At 40.3% G+C, this 22160-nt stretch overlaps 1 protein-coding gene across 3 annotated transcripts in view; it reads left to right on the top strand.

Annotated features, from left to right (window-relative positions):
- arhgap22b (Rho GTPase activating protein 22b) overlaps positions 1 to 22160 on the top strand; it is a 45712-nt gene that overhangs the window by 7833 nt on the left and 15719 nt on the right. For 2 of the 3 annotated variants that reach the window (XM_084740273.1, XM_084740274.1), the window contains exons 2-3: positions 4273 to 4472; positions 9808 to 9895. In XM_084740273.1, the coding sequence (XP_084596399.1) occupies positions 4273 to 4472; positions 9808 to 9895 (288 nt within the window). Of the gene's footprint in view, positions 1 to 4272; positions 4473 to 9807; positions 9896 to 19566; positions 20668 to 22160 lie in introns of those variants that run through there. The other variant, XM_084740275.1, reaches the window with a different exon arrangement.

The following is a 22160-nucleotide window of genomic DNA, read 5'->3' as shown; positions in this document are numbered from 1 at the left end:
TATTAAACTGATATGAAAATGCTGTGTTCAAGTGACGTATTGTAGTGTGCAGCACATGCCACCAGAGGTCAGTCTCTCTATTGGTGGACAAGCAATGCAGCTGAACTGAGAAACATGGGAGTTACAGTTACAGAAGTTACAGGACTAACTAGTAAAAGAGAAAAATGCCTCTGAACTGGCAGTATTTCGGATTTAGTCCTGTAGGAAGGATTTAAGGTCTAAAGGACTTCCTGTAGGAAGGACTACAGGATTTAGTCCTGTAGAAAAGATACCAAACACTTCAGACTACTGATTGGTTAGAGGGGCAAGGCGAATGTGTAACTTTAGTAAGCGTGACAGAAGGCAAGGGGCAGACTAATTACTGTCTACAACAGTGACGATGAATGCACGCTGAGCAAAGGAAGAGGTAAACAGTGAAGTCATCAGTCTGGCAGTAAATGTACAGTTTGTAGAGCTCCTGTGTCTGCTGTTTCCACACAGTGGGAATAGCATCACTATAATGGTCAGCTCAGCGAGCAAGTTGCACAAGTATGACACAAATCCTACCTTAATACCCTGGAAAAATGTCAAGAAGGTATGAAAATACTGTGTACTTGCATACAACCAAAGCCTTCATGCAACACTTCTTGAAAAACGAACAACAAACGGAAACCAGAAGACTTCAGATATGAATTTGGCGCCCCTTGCCTACAGATTCTGCATTCATATGCAGATGTTTTAGAGATTGATAATTATGGTATCCAGATGTATAATTATAGTGTGATTATTAGTAAAACTCGCTTATGAAAGTTACAAGAGTGACTTGTCCCTTTAAAATTTAAATACAGAGCTTTAATACTGTTTTTATTTAAACATACTGTGCACTAACAGGCAGAAATTAAACCACTGTTCTGTAAAGCATTACCCAATTGCAAAAAGCAATTAAGACGGCTCTGCAATGCTTAGAAATTAACAGCCCTCAAAAACAATGGAACTAATTATATTTTAAAAATAGCTAATGAAAATGTGCCTCAAATCCAAGAGCTCATTTATCAGACAAAAACTGCTTAAATGAGGTGCCAGTGGTGAGAGCAAGGATCCTCTTTTGTGTGTGAGAGTGCACATGTGCTTTCAGTAATAACAGAGCTTTGATTCAACAGGACCAGCAGTGCTGAACGTAAGGAGGGAGAGGCGAATTAGAGCGAGTCAAAGTAAGAGAAATGGAGGGAGACGGGGCGGGGGGGGTGAGAATACAGAGCCGGGAAAGAGTGGAATTAATACAAGCTGGATAAATGAGAACAGCCAAGGTGGAGGGGACAGGGGTAAATGGAGAAAGAGAGCAGGAGAGGGGAACAAAATAAAAGGGAAGAATGTCTGGATATTAAACTATGATCATTACGGATACAGGTCGGCAGGAAAACACTCAGAAAAGATGTTCCAGCAGATGTTTGATCTCATAAAGGGGCACATTTTGCTGTGTTCAGCTGACATGTCTTCAGCATATTTACATTCAGCCACCTAATTTCTACCATGTTACTCAGCTTTCAAATATGTCGCAATTTTCCCTTGAGTGGTAGCCCAAACCCAAACATCACAGCCCAAACCTACACCAGCAGAGAACCTCAAGGACACCAGTCCCAAATTGTTAGTATTAATAGACATTAATCATGTTTTGGCTATTTTCCTCCCAAGCTGGTGGAGACCAAAATCAGAGGTATAAGAGGAGTAAAGTTTGGACCCAAAGTGACAAAAAAAATATAAGGATTAAAACATAATATATTTGGCCAAATGATAATCGCTAACTAGCTAATTTCTCTGTTTAATTCAAGCTGCAACTATAATTGTTGGTTAATTTAATAACCTTATAACCTTAACTGGGACCAAGAAATAAAATACAGATGATAAAACTTTCATGATGATAAATCCTACGCAGAAATGCATTGAAATAACATGATTAACAGTAAAAGTCCCCACTTATAATGGTCAAAAAATCTTTCTCTAGAAGTAATCAGCCCATCCTACATTCATCACATCTCTGAGGATCAACAGGCTTTGCAGGCTGCCAGGAAAGGCTGTAACATGAAAAAAAATGATGTGAGCCCTGTCCTTTTAGCTATATGTATGCCAGAGATATAGAGAGGAGACAATAAAAAAGAATAAACATTGATTTTTCCCCCCTCCCCATTCATCCATGCCCTTCTTTCCTCTGCGCCATCTGAGCATTGATCATTTCTATGCGTGCGTGCGTGTGTGTGTGTGTGTGTGTGTGTGTGTGTGTGTGTGTGTGTGTGTGTGTGTGTGTGTGTGTGTGTGTGGCACAAAATGCACACCAGCAGGGAGGATGTCTGCACAATTGATCTCTATAAATTATACATGATCATCAAATAGCATTGCCTTATTTGCCTGACCAGAATATAACCTTCATCTTAGCTCTGTGGCTCTGTGGCATTTCATCATCCGTGTAAAACCTTGAAATCTTCGGCCAGTTTTGAGAGTGTGAACATAATTTACCTGCAACTGATGCTTAAAAACTGACACGTGCTTTATACTCATGCATCCACAAGTCATGCTAAAGTGTCAGCTGATGTAATATTGTCATTCAATATTGTCGAAAATGATGCACATCACACTCCTAAATCTATGTTTTCATCGGCTGATATCATCCAAGGATGATGTGAGTAGCACGGTGGGGACCAACCTTATTTCACACTGAAACACAGCTGTAAAGCTGCCATCCCCTCCCTTTTAAACCTGTCCTTGACTGAGCTCAGGTTACACACCCTTGTTGAGAATGATTCAGTCAGCCAGCTAGTCTCTCAGCCACTCAGTCAGTCCCATGTGGTCCTATTATCTCAGCTGAAAACCCTCTGCTCTGCTATTGGGTAGTGGCAACACACAATAAGTCTGTTCCAAGGACCTCTGAAATAGAAGGGGGGGATCCCTGTCACCTGAGGCTATGTGTGTGTATGTGAGTGTGTATATTCCCTCCTTCGCAGTCCCTATTTTATCTGCTTTCTGTTGTTATTTGTGCCTGCTGCCTCCCTGCAGTCCCACTCTCCTTTATCTAGAGGCATTGCAGCCCGGGGCAGAAGGTTGTGTGTGTGTTCATGACTGAAGAGCCTGGCAGAGCATGTGTGTGCATACAGCATACAGAATAAGGGATAATGCAAGCTTCTGTTGGGGTGAAAATGAAAAGGCATGAGCCAAAGAAAATGGGAGAAATATAGTAAATCAAGCAGAGCCACCAGTTCAGTCCCCTTTAACCCAGCTGACCCCTCATATTCTGCACCAGCTCAGAAGCTAAGTAATGAACTGCACTGGATGTAGTCAGCAACAAAAGGTATTTCAGCCACTTAAAAAAGGTTCCCTTCAAAAAAAATCAATAGCTGTTTCAGTGTGTGCTATATTTACAATGTTTTCATTGCTTTACTTTGTCATCAGACAGCATTTCCTGATGGGAAACCTCTGTTATATAAGCCAAATATCACTCACTCCGAACCAACCAAATTTCATAGGAAATTTTTACCTCACAGAACACTGTAGTTGTTGGTCTACCACTGCCTCGATATATTAGTTTCTTTAAGTTATTGTGTGACTTATGTATTGTAAAAGTCTAGTTCAAATTCACCAAAGTCACGCAATAATGCAAACAAACTAAGAGATTGAAGCAGTGGTCGACCAGCAACTCTAGTGTCCTGTGAGGTAAAACTGCTGATTTCACCTATGGACTTTGGTTAGTTTGGAAAGAACAATATTTGGCTTGTCTAACAGCGGTTTTGCCAGCAGAAAATTCAGGCTAACAGCAAAGTAAAGTCGTGGAAATATTTAAATATAGCATACACTTCAAGGTAGAATCAGTAGAATTTGTCTGAGCTGTTTGTAAACACACCAGAAAGATACCAAGACATCAAATACCAACATTTTGGTTGGTGAAGCATCAAAATAAAATAAATAAAATACATACAGACTCCACCACAGTCCTCTAGTGGATCATAAGTGATGACTGACAGGGATTATGTTTACATATTTTTTGGGGAAAATGTTGCATGTTATACCTTTAAAAAGATTGCTTTTATTCATTTATTTTTTAATAATTTTTTAAGTTGTTTTAACTTAAGCTTTTGATGCTGACTCTGTCCATAGTAGTTCATTGCTTAGTGCCCCAAACTGGGGGCATAAAACCATCATCTACTGTCGCTAATACACTGACCATCAATAAGTGCCTTACACAACCCCTCTATAAATAATCCTAACTATGCCTTTAAAATGCTTTATGTGTGTGTTTTTTTACAGCCAGGTCCAAGAGCATGGTGATGGGCGAGGTGTCACGGGGCTCATGCCGGCCGGCCTCCCCCAGCCTCCAGGAGGGGGCGCTGAAGGCTGGCTGGCTGAAGAAGCAACGCAGCATCATGAAGAACTGGCAGCTCCGCTGGTTTGTGCTGCGCTCAGACCAGCTCTTCTTCTACAAGGACGAGGAAGAAACCAAACCACAGGTAAAACTTCAGCCACACTACGGAATACACTAACAGGATGGTGAAACTCAAGCTGAGTTACTGTTCTTTGGCTTGTGTGATTACACCGACACAACTAAACGAAAGTGTTTTATCTTGCTCTCAGTGGTGTAGCTTTCCACTCTCTGGACTGATGGAATTTTTAAAAGGGCAACAAGTCAGATAACACTAAAACTGCAAACAAGTTACTGTCTCTGGTAAAGAGAGAGGAGTAATTATAATAATGTTCCTCAAAATAGCTTTTTGTCTTGTGAGAAAAGGATTCCATAATTAGAATTGCAATTAAAAGAGAACTTTTGCAATGTTTGATTTCCTGTTGGAAAAGGCTGTCTGATGGCAAGGTGATGAAAATATTCTAAACATAGTGTACACTTAAACTGATATTCAATTTTTATCATCTCATAAATTCAGAAAAACAGGGCTGTTTTTTTTTTTATGAAAAATGATCTCACAAATAAAGAAAACAGAGCCTTTTTTTAAAAAATGAAAAGTTAAACAACAGAGCTATTTCCTCTCTCAGGTGAATGCAGTAGGCTTCCAAGCATTACAAAATGATCCAGGCTGAAAAAGTCCTGCTACAAATAACACCGGTGATGATCTTTAAGTAAACAATACTACTGTACGTGTTTTGTTTGTGACAACAGATGGAAATGCACAGCACAAACGATGACTCACCGCACTCACAGGACATTTGAGTGCATTAGTACAAAACAGCACAGCAGTGCCTGGTTTCCTCTTCCATTAGGGCACCATCATAAAAATATTCAGAGTAAACCTTTAATCGATCCCATCGTTCCTGTGATGAGGGACGTCTTTTGTGGCCAGGTGCTGACTCACACTTTCCCATTATGATTGTTACTGAAGAGTTCAGAAACAGTACAGGAGCTGGCCTGGATTGACCTCACTCACTCTCTCTCTCTCACTCACACACACACACACAGGCAGGTTTTTGTGTACTAAACTGACACTGCTGCACAATCAAGTTTTTGCTGCATTAGAGGGCCACTACGTCCTGCTAATTCAAGATGTCCTCTGAGCGTTGGTGTATTGTCACATCAAATGTCCACTTAAACCACTAACACGAACACACACAGCCATATAAACAATGTTGGGATGGACAGTCAACAGCTGACAGGCTTACATAGCCGGAACATGAGGCAATGATGTAATCCAACAACAAAAGACAGCGGGGGCAGGTCTACACACACACACACACACACACACACACACACACACACACATACACACACACACACGGCCTTTATAGCCTAATAATCATCTCTTTACATTCCTGGCTGAAATCTCGACCCTTTTATTGATTTCTTCCATCTTCACTCTGCATGTTGGCTGTTCATCTAATGTGGGTCTTTCAGTGTGTCAGCACGCACACACACTCAGGCACACTATATACACACAGGATGACGTCTCTCCTCCTCGCAGTCTCCACTCTGCGGGGAACAACTGACTGAAGGCTTTGACAGACTGTCTTTAATCAGAGCTTGCCAATACTCATCCAGCCCGTATTGATTTGCAACTCCCAGTGGATTCAAGTCACACACATGGCTGACTGCACACACACACACACATATATACACTCAGAGGAATGCACACACACACGCACACACATACAGATCCTCCCCCCCTCAGAGAGCAGGATGTGTGAGAAAGTGTCACTCTAGCCCTTTTTTTTTTTCCTCCCTCCCATCTTCAAATCGATAGGAAATTTGAGGCTGGGAGTGGTTGGTGGGGGTTACAGGGGCGGATGGAGGGGGGTATGTAGGCAAATTGCTGCAACAAGACCTAGACCATCCCCCCTCCTACCAAGATGAAAAGACGTGATAATTGGTTGAAGGGGAGGCAACACTGATGCGAGATCTATACAGGTTTTCTTTTCCTTTTCATCATGTGGGGACAAATCCACTCTAGAACAAATGGACTTCAGTTATCGGACAATAGATTTCTGTTGCTACAAGACAAACACATGGGTGGAGGTGGTGGAGGAGGGAATCATTAGTGCGCTGAATACAAAATGAGTCTTCAGCTGCAATTCATTAAAACAAAAACCAAGAAAAAATGTAATTTTTAAAGTGGAGAAACTTGAGAAGCTTGTTTTGCCTCCATCTTTATTGCCAAATGCTACTAATGTGATGTTTGCCTGTAGGGACCACATGTGAGTCAAACAGTGAGGACAAGACTGTGATGTATTTTCAGTTGTCCCTCCTGTTGTATGTTGATGGGGCTTTAGTCCAGTTCATGTTCATGTTAACTACTCAGTTCTTTCTCTGTAAATATTAAAGAAGAGCCTTACGTGTTGCATCCTGTCAGCTCAGAACTGGTCCACCTGTCAAATGCAACAGCTTGATCCGAGATGTCGGGGTGGAACTGGTCTCTCTGTGTCAGCACAGCAGTCCATTAGCAAGGAGGAGCCTTAAATCCAAGATAAGTTAGCAAAGCTCTTGAATCTCCTCATGGGGTTTTCCGCAACGCTGCATCCAGCTGATCTGGCTGAGTGGCTGAAAGATATCATGTGCACATTTTTGATTGTCTCAAGGTCAGTTGTTCCTTAATCCAAACTTCATGCTTCCTCTTCCAATGCCTGCAAGAGAATTTCTGTCATAAGTGGTTACCAGTTTCAGGTAGCAAAATTTGAAGGAGGCCCTAAATCCCCCTAAATCTTACATACTGGAACATGAATATCCTCTCACCTTAAAAATTTTGGCTAATGTGTTAGCAAACAGTGGCCAGCAGCCAGCAAATGCACAATAACATAACACTGACATTCAGTTGGAGTTGTGTTTGTGGATGTATGGTCAAATATTCAATCTCATTTTAAGCTCTGTTTTAGTTTTTATCAATTGCCAAAAAAGAGCTGGCTCTTTAGATGATAAATTCTCTGGTTATCCAGCTAGTTGCTAATTGCATTTGGCAGGCAGTGTACAGTGGGTTTGTCAGAACTGTTGTGGCAAATAAAATCAAAACAATGTGCTTAAAGGGGCTAAAACACTCAGAAGAGCTGAGGAGAACTGCAGAGTTAGTGATGATCCTCTGTGGGTTTGTCACTATAAGCACGGCTTGCTAAAATAGTAATGCACTTCTTCTGATGGTCACCCAGTCTGACTTGCCATAAGGTGGAATTGTGGGCTAAGTATTTTTGTTGGCAAAAAGGTTTGGTCCACAAAGTGTTACGGTATGTCACTCAGGTTGCAATGACAGTAGTAGCAACAGTAGAAGAAGAACAATGTAAACAACATGGATGTATGCCACTGAGTAGATAAAGTTAGTTTAAGAATAAAGGTGGGAAAACAAAGCAAAATGATACTGACTTGCCAGATCCAGCCTCAGGCCACATAAGTCTGTTTTAATGAAACTACAAACCACATTGAATCCAAAGGATAATGTTTCCATCTCATTCCCAGACTTATGCATGATGTGTCTAACTTTAAACTTAGATTTAGACTTCAGATTTTAGACAAATTCATTCAAAATTCAAGGATTCTGGGATGTTGACTACAATTCAAAATAAAGTTCACCCCCTTGTTGAATGGTTGCTTCTGAGCCTTGAGTCTGATGTGGTCAGGTTTTGTCAGCAGTTTGCTGCTGCTGCTGCTGTGACTGCGATCCAGTAGGACTGGTTTATATGTGAGGAGACAGCTGGTGAAAGACTTGATCAGAGCTTCATGCCGTTTGAGGTGTTTATGTGCCCCAATTTAAGACCTGCACACATGGTACCAATCAATAGCAGTGTGATTCTTGTGGCGCCAGTGAAGGAAGTTGCCAGAGTGAGTCTTCAGGGTCCAGGCTGGTGTTCTGGTCCAGAATGATGATTGTCATTTATGTGAAAACCAGGTTAAACCGGGCGTGTCCACATCTGTTTGTGGCTGGTTAAAGGCTCATGCTTGCAGGTTCAGTTTCATATTGACTGCAACAGATTGTGAGCTCTTTTCAAAGTCACTCCATCACCAAGGTAACACCTAGAAAAGGACAATTAAAGCTTTACGTTTTCAGCTTACTCTGCTTGGCCGTGTGATTTGTGTTCTCGGGTGACGTGTTGCCTCTTCTTATTCATTCATCCCCGGCCAGCTACTCGTGTTATTCCGAGCACATAGCCCCCTTGGGAGCTCTTCCCCCCACCGGTGCCCTGCCCCTGTGCTCCATCCATCCCCGGCTCCCACCCCTTCCATTTGTTGCCATGGCAACTAATGTTGGCGACAGCCCGGCCCTCTGGATGAAGCTCTTTGGCAGAGGCTCCTCTCCCCATTTGATGGAGGATGCCAGTGTGCAGATTAACGTGGGCCGACCCACAGACGCTGGCATCTCTTCACAGCTCGCTTGGCCTCAGTTCTCCGGGCTAAATGGGTATTGATCGGGATAATGTATTCTGATAATCTGTGTGTGTCCCTGTTCAATCACAGGAGTAGCTGCTTAAAATTTTGGAGGGGTTAAGAGTGGAGGGATAGGGGGGAAGAGAGAGGGAGCAAGGATGCAAGGAAGAAGAAAGAAAGATGCCAGGCAGGAGGGATTTATGATTTTAGGGTTGAATGTGAGGAAAATATTTAATTGCGATATTTCTAAACAATAAATACAGTCATAATTTAAAGGGACAGTTGACTTCAAAATGAAAAATACATATTCTTCCTCTAACCTGTAGCGCTACTTATCACTCTAGATTGTTTTGGTGTGAGTAGCTGTTACTCAAGATAATCCACAGACCTTGTGAGCAGTTTAATGTACGAACCATTTTCATTTTTCCAAACTACCAACTCACTGCTCTAGCTAGCTCACTTGTGCTAATGTTACATGTTTACCAAAGTGAGAAAATGGCTTAAACTAATGTCACAGGCTGTTGTTACAGTCTGTGTCTATTGTTACGGTCTGTAAATCATTTATTTTCTTTGCCCCGCACTGATGCATGTATACATTTGCCAGTGATGATCTTGACTGCATATTATTCCAGTGGTGAAATAAAGCCCTGTCCCGACCAGTTTAAGTTTTTAGTCAAGTACGTCACAAATAATACTGATTCTCCAGGTCAGGAAAAAGGGCTGACAATATGATTAAACTGATACAAAACAAATATGAGGAACTAGGGAGTGGAAATTAGGTTTATTTTAAAATATGCCAATATTATTATTATTGTAATGTGTTTATGTGTATTTTCCATGATTATAATATTAATTAAATAACCCCTAAAGATCTCTTGGAAATCTTCTTGGTGACCTATAAGCCGTAATCAGCTGGAAATGAACAAAATTGTTATTTATTGCAACAGAGAAAGTCAATGCAGCTCAATATCTGAACGCCTCTGTCTCTGTTTCAGGGCTGTATAACTCTGCAGGGATGCCAGGTCAACGAGCTCACAGCCAATCCAGACGAACCAGGAAGACACCTTTTTGAAATTGTACCAGGTGAGACATCCACCGCTGCCTTTACTTCTTACCCCCGGTTCACTTCATGTCTCCAAAAACACCCTGGAAATGTCATCCATTGCTAGAGTGAACATTAGAGGGATTTTATGAAGCTTAATTTTGGTGGCACACTTCTTCAGATCACCACACACACCAGATGTGGCCTATATATGACTTTTATACTGCTCTCCTCTCCATATTTCAGCATAGTTTGTATTCCCACTTTTTATCCATTTGCCTAGATTCTGTAAATGTGGACTCAAGTGTTGGTTAAATCGAATGTATGCATATTGTTGGGAGATCAACAATCATCATACTACACAGTGGAAATGGGCAATTTTTTAGCCCCTAGTGTTTCCAAGTAGTATCACTGTTGTGCTGCTGTGGCAAAGACAACAAGAATTGTTGTCTACACTGTTCCATGTCTATGTTTCCCCTTACTTTACTTTGCTATGTCTAACCATAACCTAAACCGTGCAGGATTCTGCTAAGGGAAACATGATCTGACTGGAGAACACACTTCAGCATAACACTGGCAGACTCAGGCTGTCTGTGGTGCAGGGATGGAAAAAATAGGAAGGGCAACAGCTGTATGTGAAGTGGCACAAGTGCACTGAAAGTCTACATGTATTTATGGTGAAAAAGTTCCAATTCCGGGTTTATAGCACTGATTTATTTTGTGGCCTGTTACGTGTACAACATCTACTGTACCTCTATGATAAAAACACACGAGGAATTATTAACAATTTAACTATTTAGAGGCATGTGGAGGCCAGCTAATTTTCTAGCATGAAAGGCAGCCTATTACACTGCAGGGCCAGGTTACAGATAATTTTCTGTCTGGAGAGCCTAGATCCATGAAGATTTGCATAATCAAAGCAAGGCTTGGTGGGAAACAATCTAAACACAGATGGTTCTTCTATAGCCATTACACTATGCAATCAACATTTACTTCATAATAGAAAGTTAAAGCAAAAAAGTTGTCTATTTTCACGTTAAATGTGTGTGAAAGAATTTTACTCTGTAGAAGAAAAACCAAGATGGGATTGTGGCCAAAAACAGAAGAAATGTGAATATGGGGAAGAACCCTTGCTAGTATAGATGATGCATTTTTCCAACAGGTGCCTTACAAGTGAGGCATGCTACAAAAAACACTTTAAAAAGTGCACTGTATACCCACCGAAAGTGTCTAAAACATATACAAGTTTAGATTTTAAAAAATGAACCAGCAATTAGAATCACTATATGCTGCACTGGGTTAAACAGACAGTATAAACTGCAGCATGATTACCTTCATTCTGTGGCTGCTGTTCTCTGTGCAGACAGCAGAGAGCACTATTAGCCAAGGATTAGTTGCTGCCGCGGGGGCTGATCTCACATCTCATGACCTCAGAGCCGATGACATGTCAGTCACCAGTATTACATCTCAAGCTCTGTAAAAGAAAAAAGAAGAAAAAAAGAAAAAGCACGTTAAAATAAATAGAAAACAAATTGGCCTCTCCATCATCTCAAGCTGCTCCGTGACTGCCTGCAGATCTCAGGACTGTTAGCGAGCCGTCACGCTTCACATGTTGTACCCACGCGGAGGGATTGCCTGCGGCTCAACAGTCTGCTTAGACTGACCTCACGTAGCCCTTTAAGATTTCACTCAATCAATACAACACTTAGTTTTATTGTTAGCATGTGTGTGGATGTGGTGTTTTCAAGTGTTGGGGCTTAAAACATGACACCACAATTCAACACACACACAAACAAGCTGAAAATCTAGTCCTACAGTTGAAACCGTAAGACAGCAGCTGAGCTCAGAGGCGGTGCAGTCCAACCTTGTGGCTCCCTATATCACCCTGTCATTCTGGGAGTGTTTGCTCAGAGGTCTCTCCTTGTGTTTAGAATGGCTGACAGGCTTGTGAGTCTCTGTGTGTTTTGTTTATGGCCGGTCAACATAGCAGAGGGGTGAGAAGCCCGGCGAGTTTCTACGGACGGGGCCTGCGGGGCAGCAGCCTGAGAGACGGGCTGGGAGGGAGGGAGGGAGGGGGGGGTGGGCAGACAGCCAGAGGAACGCAGTCAGGTGGAAGAAAGATGCACAGTGACAGGTTGGATGAAAAGAAGGAGGCAGGTCAGCAGAAATCGCTGACATGAAGAAAGATGCTTTAGATAATTACTTTTTATTCAATTTGGACTGATTCTCTACAGGTCTACTGTAGTGTAGTGTGACATATATCTGTTTTTTACCTTTGCCAACAAACCTTAACTTACTTAGTTGACTTTTCACAGTTAGCGTGTTACATATTGTAAATAATATTTACTGTTGCTTTTGCACTTTTATATTGTTTTTGAGCATTTTCATAATCAACTCATTGTCTCAGATAACTGTTAACGACATTAAGTAGCTAGCTAACATTGTCATCCTCATTCAAACTCAAAGAAACTCACAGAAACAAAATAAAACTCTCCAAAATTACCTTGGCTTGTCTTTCTGCTGTTCCAGAAATCACCAACTCCGGTTTGGTTGAAATTAATCATTAATTATTTAAGTAGATGTGAAAATATCTGGAGAGGAGCGAGCAGTAGGTCGGACATAAGAGGAGCAGCAAGGGGGAACAGCATGTATTATCTACCGTCAACCAAACCAGAGATTGTGATTGTTGGAGCAGTAAAAAGACAAGCTAAGATATTTTTGGTACGTGGTTTGTTTTTTTTTTTTGTTTCTGTCAAGTCTGGACAAAGTTGATGATGTTGGCTAGCTAGCTAACATTTATCCAGGGCACTCAAGTGATTATCAAAATGCAAAATGAACTGTAAATACTATCAGGATGAAAAATGAAGTAGCTAACTTAAGAATGAAAGAGGTTTTTTAGGGTGAAGGTAGCTGCCATAGGTCCCATCTTCATGCGCTGAATTGGCGTTCTTCTGTCACAACGATTAATACCACCAGATAATACAGTGTAGTGGTCAGGACTGGAATCCACATTTCTCTGTGTTACATATAGTTTTGTCAAAAATATAAATTTCTTGGGTTTCCTCAGGATAGTGTGCTTCTTTTCCGAGGTTAGAAAATGTCTCATCCTCAACACATCACATCATCTAACACTACTTAAGCCGACATTTTTAAAACTTTTTCAAATAATACTCAGGCCTTCAGAGGGAGCCACTGTACACAATCAGAAGAGCTCGTATTTTCTTCGTTAGCAAGGCAACAAAACTTGCTAGCTAGTGTTAGCCAGTTTCATTTTCCCTCCAGCTAAGCTCCGCCCACAAAAACATCATTTATGTTACATCGAATAAAATGTTAACAGAAGAGCTGCTGTTGAGTCTGGTTGTATTTCAGTTTGATCCAAATCAATCTGTAAGAGGTACATTCTTCCTCTTTTCCTCTCGATGCTGACTAGATCTTCCATGTATTAGATTTGTCGGCTCCTTGGGGGAAACACATGAGTTACTCTGCTCTTTCTTCACTCTGTAATCGGCTTAGAGTGATGAAGGCTTTATTCACTCCTGTTGTATGAAATGAATAGACTGAATAGATTTCAGACTTCACGTTGAGTTAAAAGTAATGCTTCACGGAGGACAGGGCTTCCTCCCGGTTTTAAAACAGTCATTACGGTGTCCAGTCATGTCTGCAGCTTTTTCCTCTCAACAGCAGCCAATTTTTTTTTTGAACAATGCAGAGAGACAGAAGCTTGTTGGTTAAAAAAAAAAAAAAAGAAGAAGATCACCTGATGAAACAAGAAAACTCTCAGCCCGCTCCGGCAAAACAGTAATCAGCAATGAGCTCAATAAGCACAGCTGCTTTTTTACACAATCTTTTATGCTTCTGTCCCCGCCTTCAAGGAAAGCAAAGTAAAGACGATAGTGAGTGTTTACTGTTGGCCGCTGAAAGAACTGCCACTCGAGGACGTCTCAGCCATCATTGATAAGAGAGAAGAAGCTTCTTAAGGGTTCTTTGATGAGTCCTTGTACATGAGTCCTTAATAAACACACGGTCTCACAGGGTTGACGACTTGATCCCAGGCTCCTCCTGTCCATCTGTATGGACGAGTATTAGAGGCAGAAACAAAGAGGAAAATAAGACAGGGAAGTTTTTTTTTTGTTTTGTTTTTTTAACTTTGCATTTCAAGAATAAAGTCGAAATGTTGAAAATGAAGTTGAACTTTCAGTATTAGTGCCAGGCATAAGAAAAAATAAATCAGGGAACAAAGGGTTTCTTTTGCATTTTTAGAATAAAGTTGAAATGTGAGCAATAAATACAGTTTTTTAAAATTATTATGAGATGATTATTATGAGGATTATTCTCAGCATTTTCACTTTATTCTCAATATTTCAACTTTATTCTCAACATTTCAACTTTAGTATTGGTGTTTCAACATTATTCTCAACATTTTGACTTTATTGTCAACATTTCAGTTTTCCCTCCAGCATTTCAACTTTGTCCTTAACATTTTTACTATATTCTCAACAACTTGACTTTCTTCTCAACATTTCGGCTTCTTTCGCAACATGTTTGTGAAGATTTTCTCAACATTTCAACTTTATTCCTAACATTTTGACTTTATTCTCAAAATCCAAAAACTTAAAAAAAAATGTAAGTTTAATTTCTTATGCCTGTCACTAATACTGAAAATTTGACTCTCTAAATTTCAGCTTTGTTTCATGACAATTGCTCTTCCTCTTGTTTTTGGGCAAGACAATTTTTATTTTGGCAAATACCGGTATTTTGACCATCATATTAGATCACGTTGTTTCTTGCTAGAAGGGCTGACAAACAAATTTTTGCATTAGAAAGGTTTAAAGGTGTGTAAATTCAAGGAAAAGACAGTGTATGTATTCCCACCGAAGAATGACTGGTGGAAGCATTTGCTCATTTCAGTGTTCTTTAATTGAGATAATGTGGTTTTATTCATTGCATTAATTAATTACTACAAAGGTTTATTTTGTGTGCAGCGCATCGTGCTGTACATGAGTGCAAGCCTGGCCTTTGTTACCAAACACATGGTAGAAAACCACACATCTAAGAGGCGAGTCTCAGGCTGATAAACCCTCAATTTGAGGTCAGACCAGCCCAGAAATGAAACCGCTGGGTTTCTCTCACTTTCAGCACTCCTTTGTCTACTGTAATAGTAGCCTTGTCCTTCAAAGGAGCCCAGGGACCTTGGCCGTTCATCTGGGTCATGTCATTGACTGATGGACTTTGTTTTTGTTCGACAGTGTGTGTGTGTGTGTGTGTGTGTGTGTGTGTGTGTGTGTGTCCAGCCATGGGGTAAATCCATTGGTCATGTTTATTGTGGAGATATAAAGAACCCAACCCTGTTGCAAAAGGTAGATACAAGACAGATAACAGCTGCAACATGCTGAACCCCAACACACACCACACACACACACACACACACACACACACACACACACACACACACACACACACACACACACACACACAGGTTAATGCTGTGAGAATTAAATGTCTCCTGTGCACAGTACACTTTTCTATTGATAGATTACACAGAGACTTTGTCCATGTTTGTAGAGGCAGATTGAGGACTTTCTCATACATTGATTCAGATGTGGGAAGTAACTAAGTATAAATACTTACTTAGTTACTGTACTGCAGTCTTTAACTGAAGACCAAGCTTTTTCATGAACACCTTTGCACTTGATTGACTGCACAAAAAGGTACATTAAAAAATCCAATGCATCTCACGCGCTCTATGCACATTATTGCCACTGGCACTGTCTGCAGACACCTACGTCCTCTCAGACGTCATGTTTGCTTCATGGCACTTACTCATGTTGTTCTCTCCTGACTAGATCCTTGCCTTGTATCAGCTCTCAGATGTACATCACTTTGGATAAATCCATCTTCTAAATGTAAATTATAAATTGAACTTATGTAGCGTTTTCAGGTATCTGTACTTGACTTTTTTGGGACAACTTTTTACCTTTACTAACTACATTTGAACACTAAAATCTTTACTTTCTACTCCTTACATTTTTTTAAAAACTGGCTCATTACTTTAGGTTTAATGCATTTGATGGGAATAATGTATATACATCAAGACTGACTAGGACAATAACACATAGAAAAGATTATTCCTTGGTGTATCCATCAGTGCATCTCACGCCTGACAGATGTAACAAGATGAAAATGTTGTGAAAGATGAAAAATAAAAGATGTGAAAGACAAACACAACATAACAAGACAAGAAAAAGGCAAATACGAAAACAAAGTAAAAGACAACAAAGCAAAAAAGATGTAACAGGAAGATAAAAAAATTAATAAAAAGACAAAAAATGATGTAAAAGATGGAAAAATCTAACAAGACAGAAAGAAAAACAAGATGAAAACAATGTGAAATATGTAACAAAACTGAAACATTGAAAAAGACATGACAAGACAAAAAAGAAATAAGACAAAGAAGACTTAACAAGACATAAAACAACAAATACCAACACAAAAAGGACCTGGAAAAAAAGAGACAGACAAGACAGACAGAGACTTGACTGTGGAGAGTTTTAGCTTTGCACAGAAACAGCCAATATAAATGTTCTTCAGGGGACAACTTTTTACGTTTTCATTTGAAGTATCTGTACTTCTACTTGAGTACTTGAGCCACCTCTGTGACCTCACGGGAAAGAATTAAAGTAAGCATCGATTGAATGTTTTCACGGGTTGAAAAGCGTGAACTCATCATTCGGCAGAAATGTCTTACGGGTACACAATCTCAGGGTCGCAGACACTACAAAAATCTCCATTACATTACATTAATCTTGCATAAACACCTTCAAGACAATACAGCTATCCTGGCAGTCAGCTCTGTCTTGAATGTTGCTCAGTGGAAGCAAAACTCGGCCCTTGTAATTTCCTCTTGGCATTTGAATGAAATAACAGCAGTAGTCTAGCATGCAAGCAATTAAAAATTGGACTCCCACCATGTTTTTTATCTGTACGTACTCCAGACAGAGCGAGCAGTGCACCCAAACAAAGCCGATTCAACAGTCATGTGCCTGAGTCTGTACTGAGCTCGTCTCAAAGCCTGCAGGCATGAAGGAAACGGGCAAATAACTGGATATTTTAGAATATTCTTTGTATTTAACGGCTGACTCAAGGCTATAAGCCCTCTGTTGTGGTAGTGTGAAGCAATTAAGCCATCTGGAAAACAGCACACACACACACAAAACACACTTGTGCCTGTGCAAACGTGACAGCCTCCGCTAATTCATTATTGTGGACCGGCCGTTCAGGCAGCCCACACACTCGCAGCCTGTCCATGCGTGCACAAACACACACAGGATTTTTCTGTGTCTTAGAAATGTCATTTTACCAAGATGCAACAACAAACCCACATCAGGGTTTACAGAGTCCTCACAGTCACTGTTAGTGTTTGACCTCTGTAACATTAACACAACTGTATATGTATGATATGGTGGCCTTTCAATTCCTCAGTGGGTCTCTCGGCCTTCAAAAAGCAGTGTAAGATGCTTATAAGGACATACAGGGACGTCACTATGAGATTCTCTTGTCAGATACCATGAACTTCAGATGCACCCAAGGAAAAAGTGATTCTTTCTTCATCTTTTGTTAAAAGGACATGGTTTGACATTTTGAGAAACTCACTTATTTGCTTCCTTTCTGAGTGTTAGATGAGAAGATTGATACCACTCTCATACACTAAATATGAAGCTTGAGTGAGCCGGCAGTTAGCTTAGCCTAGCATGACTGGAAACAAGGAAAAGGCTTGCAACAGCTTACATTTCACTTGTGTATGGATTAAACTAAATATATCATAGTAATAAAAAAAAAATTGAGTTGGTGGGCAGGCACATTATTTTTGCTTTGGACAGAGCCAGGCTTGCTGTTTCTCCCTGATTCCAAACTTTGTGCTAAGCTAACAGCATGCTGGCTAACTCTAGCTTCATATTTACCATACAGACATGTGTGGTATCAATCCTCTCATCTAACTGTCAGCAAAAAAAGCAAATAAATAAATTCTTGGTGCAACGAGTTTCCCTCAGCCTGCCTTAACTATCCAGCTGATGACTCACCAACACTGGGGTGACCATATTTCCAGACCCCTAAGACTAGGGGTCCTACATGCACACATGTATGCGCTTATGCACGCACCATAGGTGTTTTCATCAGGATTAGGAATATTTATTTCAGTGCTTAGCACAGTGATTCTCAACCTGGGCATCGGGACCCCCAAGTGTGTTGCAAGATAATTTCTGGGGGTCACTAGATGGTTCAAACACTATTTTTCTGGAGAGTTGTGACTTGAAAAGGCTGAGATCAATGGGTTAACATGCTGACTGAGTGCACCTTTCAACTCTGTGGACACCATGAACACAGCATTTTTTTACTTTTGTCAACTATTTAATGAAGCAAGGAGTAAGCTTCCTCTTGAAAGGCTGACTTTCTTTTCTTCAACTGTTAGCATACTGACAGGTTCTGTCAGAAAGCTTGCCAATTTGACTCACAGACTGGCAATGGCCTTAACAAAGCTGCATTAGTTGATTGACAAATAAGAGTTGAATTCAGGCTTATGGTGCATTGTTAATGTTGTTATATATATATTGGGTTAGCTAATAATGAATAATAAACCTCGAAGTCGACCTAAGCGCTGAAAACAAGTGAAATGTAATTAATTTGTTAGTGAATGTTGAAAACTGGGAAACCCATCAAACTTTGGACTGAGGATTGTCTGTGGCAAGACTAATGGTGATGCGACAGCGTAGTAGAAATGAAGCAGGTCAAGAAATGTAAAAATCATCCCTTTTCCAAACTGCAGCTTGGACTGTAGCTGCGCTGCTTTCTGCTCTTCGTTTTGTAACTGCGAGTGAAGAAAGTGGTTTCTGCCTGTGGCTGATTTTAGACTAAATAACTTCAAGACTGTAGACCAACCTGCACTCTAAATATGGGTGAGTGGGATAATAAACATAGAGTACTGTAAATACAAGATATTCCAAGAATGTTATGTAGTCTACACTGTGTAATGTTTACACTGTGAATGCTAGTGAAGATGTTACACCAAACCAAAAGTCACATACGGGTACATCTTGGACTCAATAATTCTCTTGGGTTTTTGCAGCATGAAAGAATATGGACATAATACATACGATATCTTTAATAAAGGTTAGCTTAAAATGAATTATACAGTCAAAGCAGTTCTCTATTTAATTTATCCTCCATCCTGTTGATTGACCACTGCAGGAGTGTTTAGCAACTTCCCTGATATAACTTGTCCATATTTTACAGTATTTCTTCATCTGTTCAGGTATGGTGGCCCAAAATACATATATGTGGCACATTAGAATAATGCAGTCTTCATTATATTTCCATTGTAGATTATTAACCATCTGAGCATTCATAAGCCCTGTCCATTTTGGAACCTTGGTCAACGTTTCCATTTCCTGTTTCCTGTACTTAGATATGCTACGTGAGAGGCTCGTCTATGCTGACAAGAAAACCAGATGATTTTGAGCAGGAAAAAAACACTAAGTAACTAGCAAGCCCAATAGACAATAATCGTTAGGTAGTTAACCCTGATAGCTAATATTAGCAAAATGTGAGCTAACTAGCTAGGTAATCTACATCAGTCGTTAGCTAGATAGTTACATGCAATAGCTAATGTTACAACCGCATTTCTAAAAAGTAACACTACGCACTAACATGCCCTAATAGCATTACAGATGCTGGCTTTTAAAGTCCGTGATTTCCGAGAACAATCTGAAATGTGGACTCCTCAGACCACAGCACACTTTTCCACTTTGCGTCAGTCCATCTCAGATGAACTCCCAGCGTTTCTGGATGTTGTTGATATCTGTCTTCCTCCGTATATGGCAGAGTCTTAACTTGCATTTGTAGAAGCAGCGACAAACTGTGTTTACTGACAACAGTTTTCCAAAATATCGCAGGGCCAGAGAAAGTTATGTTGTTAATCAGTTTAGCTGAAACTGCAGAGCCTGGAGAGTGCGCTGGTCTTTAACCATGTTCATGTGAAGTTAGGACATCTCAGTTTGTATCTCTGAAGAAAGCAGTTTTTCATTAGCTGTGAACTGCAGGAATTTACCTCGTCAGATTGTATTCAGAGCAGCAAATTGAAACCTTTCCATGGAGTGGGTAGATGTGTTGGGGTTGTAGCAATCAGTGACAGAAACAGTAGCTCCATTACACCGATGCAGGTCAGTATGATCCTGGAACAAGTCTGACTTAAGGAAGAATCCAAAGTCTGTACTGTATCTCACAGAGATTGATTGGCACTGTCTGCTTTCCCTCTGTGTGTGTATACAAGTTTGTTTGGCAAAGATTGGAGGACAGCCCATCTCCCCGCTACTGCACACACACACTCAGACAGAGAGAGAGGGAAGGACAGACAGAGAGAGAGAGAGCCTTGTTACACTCCTCCTCAGGGATTTGCTTCTCCCCAGGGGTGCTGAGGGAACGGACCTGCTGCCCACGCTGCTGAATGAGAGAAAACAGGGAGAAAAGAGTGAATGAATGGACACAATAAATGAGTGAAGGGCAAGTAGTGGGACTCGTTTGACGGGTTTTGTTTCCGCTGGCATCGAGCATGCCTCACTGGCAGGTGGTTCTGGCCGTCAGTGCTACCTGCGTACTGATCTGCTTCCAAGTGGACTTAGTGGTGACGGAGAAGCCGCTTCATGCTGCAGCTTTAGGCCAGAGCCAGTCCCAGCTCCAGCCTGCGCCGCTGCCGCCGCTCGCTCAGACATGGGGCCGGTCTGCTGCAAGCCGGACAGACTGAAGAAACAACATCTCCAAGGTAACGGGAAACAGATGCTGGAGATTTTTAACTAGTGTAGTGGAGCGCTTGGGTAGCTTTGAGACTGATGGCAGCTCAGATATACAACCTCTTATTCAGGGCTTTTTTGCATAGTGCTAAAAGGTACTGACTCCTGTTTCATGTGTGGTTTCCTGCAAGATACAACATATACTGTGATTTATTTTACGGATCAGCAACACAGACAGACAGCAGAATGACTTTATGTGCAAAGTTTTGCTGCAAAAGGAGTTTTGTGAGTAAGTCACCCACTGAAAACATTTCTATAATGTAAATGTACAAGTTTTATTTATGCAAGTTAATTAAACTTAAAGTTTCTAGTGTTTACTTTCTCAAGCCTACAGAAGTTAATTTAAGTTTCTACAGAAAGAAGATCAGCATATTAGCAGACTTCCCAGCATGCATTGTTTGAGGTATAAAACTCTCCTGAAACCCTTCTTTTTATAAACATCTATGATGAAACTTTTTGTCTGTAAGTCATGTTGGCTTGTTTTTGCAATAATGAAAACCTTTCTTAATTGGAAAACTGCCTTTTCAAACCAAGAAAATGTAAAAAAAAAAAAAAAATGCTCTCAAATACTACTGAACTGGTTTATTGAAAAGTTTATTTGACTAAAAAACTTTATTTGTTTTGAACCATTACAAAATTACCTCTTTTCCTCTTCAGTCAACTTAAGTTTTAAGGTGGTCTGGATGCTAACTTTTTTTTTTTACAGTGTACTTTTTTACAGTGTATCTTGGCTAAATATTTTAATATGAAAGTGGATGAACTGTTGTCCAGTTCCCAATAATAAAAAGTAGTATTTGGTTGAATAATTCCTATTTGATAACTTATTTTTCGCACCTCTTCTTCCCCTGCTTTGATCTTGGTGTCTAATTATCAAGGAAATATTGAAATTCATGTCATATTAGAGAATTGTTTTAAGCAGGTAATAACTGCATTCCTGGGCAGTTACTGTAGTTGCATGGTTGGCGGTCAGCTGTACATAATTACTGATACAGTGTGACTGTGGTTTAGTGTCCACTGTGGTGTGGGAGCATGTTGTGTCCACAGCAGTGCATGCTGGATGAAAAACATGAGGTCAGATATGAAAAGTGGCTTTAAAGTCAGACGTTAATGTGTCTTTGGTTGTGGTTTGGTTTTCCTGCAACTCACTGTGAGGTTAGTATGGGGTAGTATTGTACATGGTTTAAAAAATTCTGGGTTCACAAAAACCTTTCTGTTCTTCTTTAGATAAACTTGAATCTTAGAAACACAAAAAATGCTGTATTTAAAAATTGTTTTAAGTGAACTGTAAACCTCATTTGTCATTATTTGGATACCTGGAAATTAAATAGTTGCAACTGGAAATATTTCATTTTTAACTATTTTTCACATTCACTTTAATGAATTTTCCGTTCTAAAGTTCAAAGATTCAAATACTTTTTTTTTTCAAGAACAAAAGTAAACCACCTCAACAAAAGATTTTAATGTT

The sequence above is a fragment of the Lutjanus erythropterus genome, chromosome 17, assembly GCF_056507025.1.
Source record: "Lutjanus erythropterus isolate fLutEry1 chromosome 17, fLutEry1.hap2, whole genome shotgun sequence".
Taxonomy (NCBI): domain Eukaryota; kingdom Metazoa; phylum Chordata; class Actinopteri; order Lutjaniformes; family Lutjanidae; genus Lutjanus; species Lutjanus erythropterus.
This window is presented reverse-complemented; position numbering and strand designations above follow the sequence as displayed.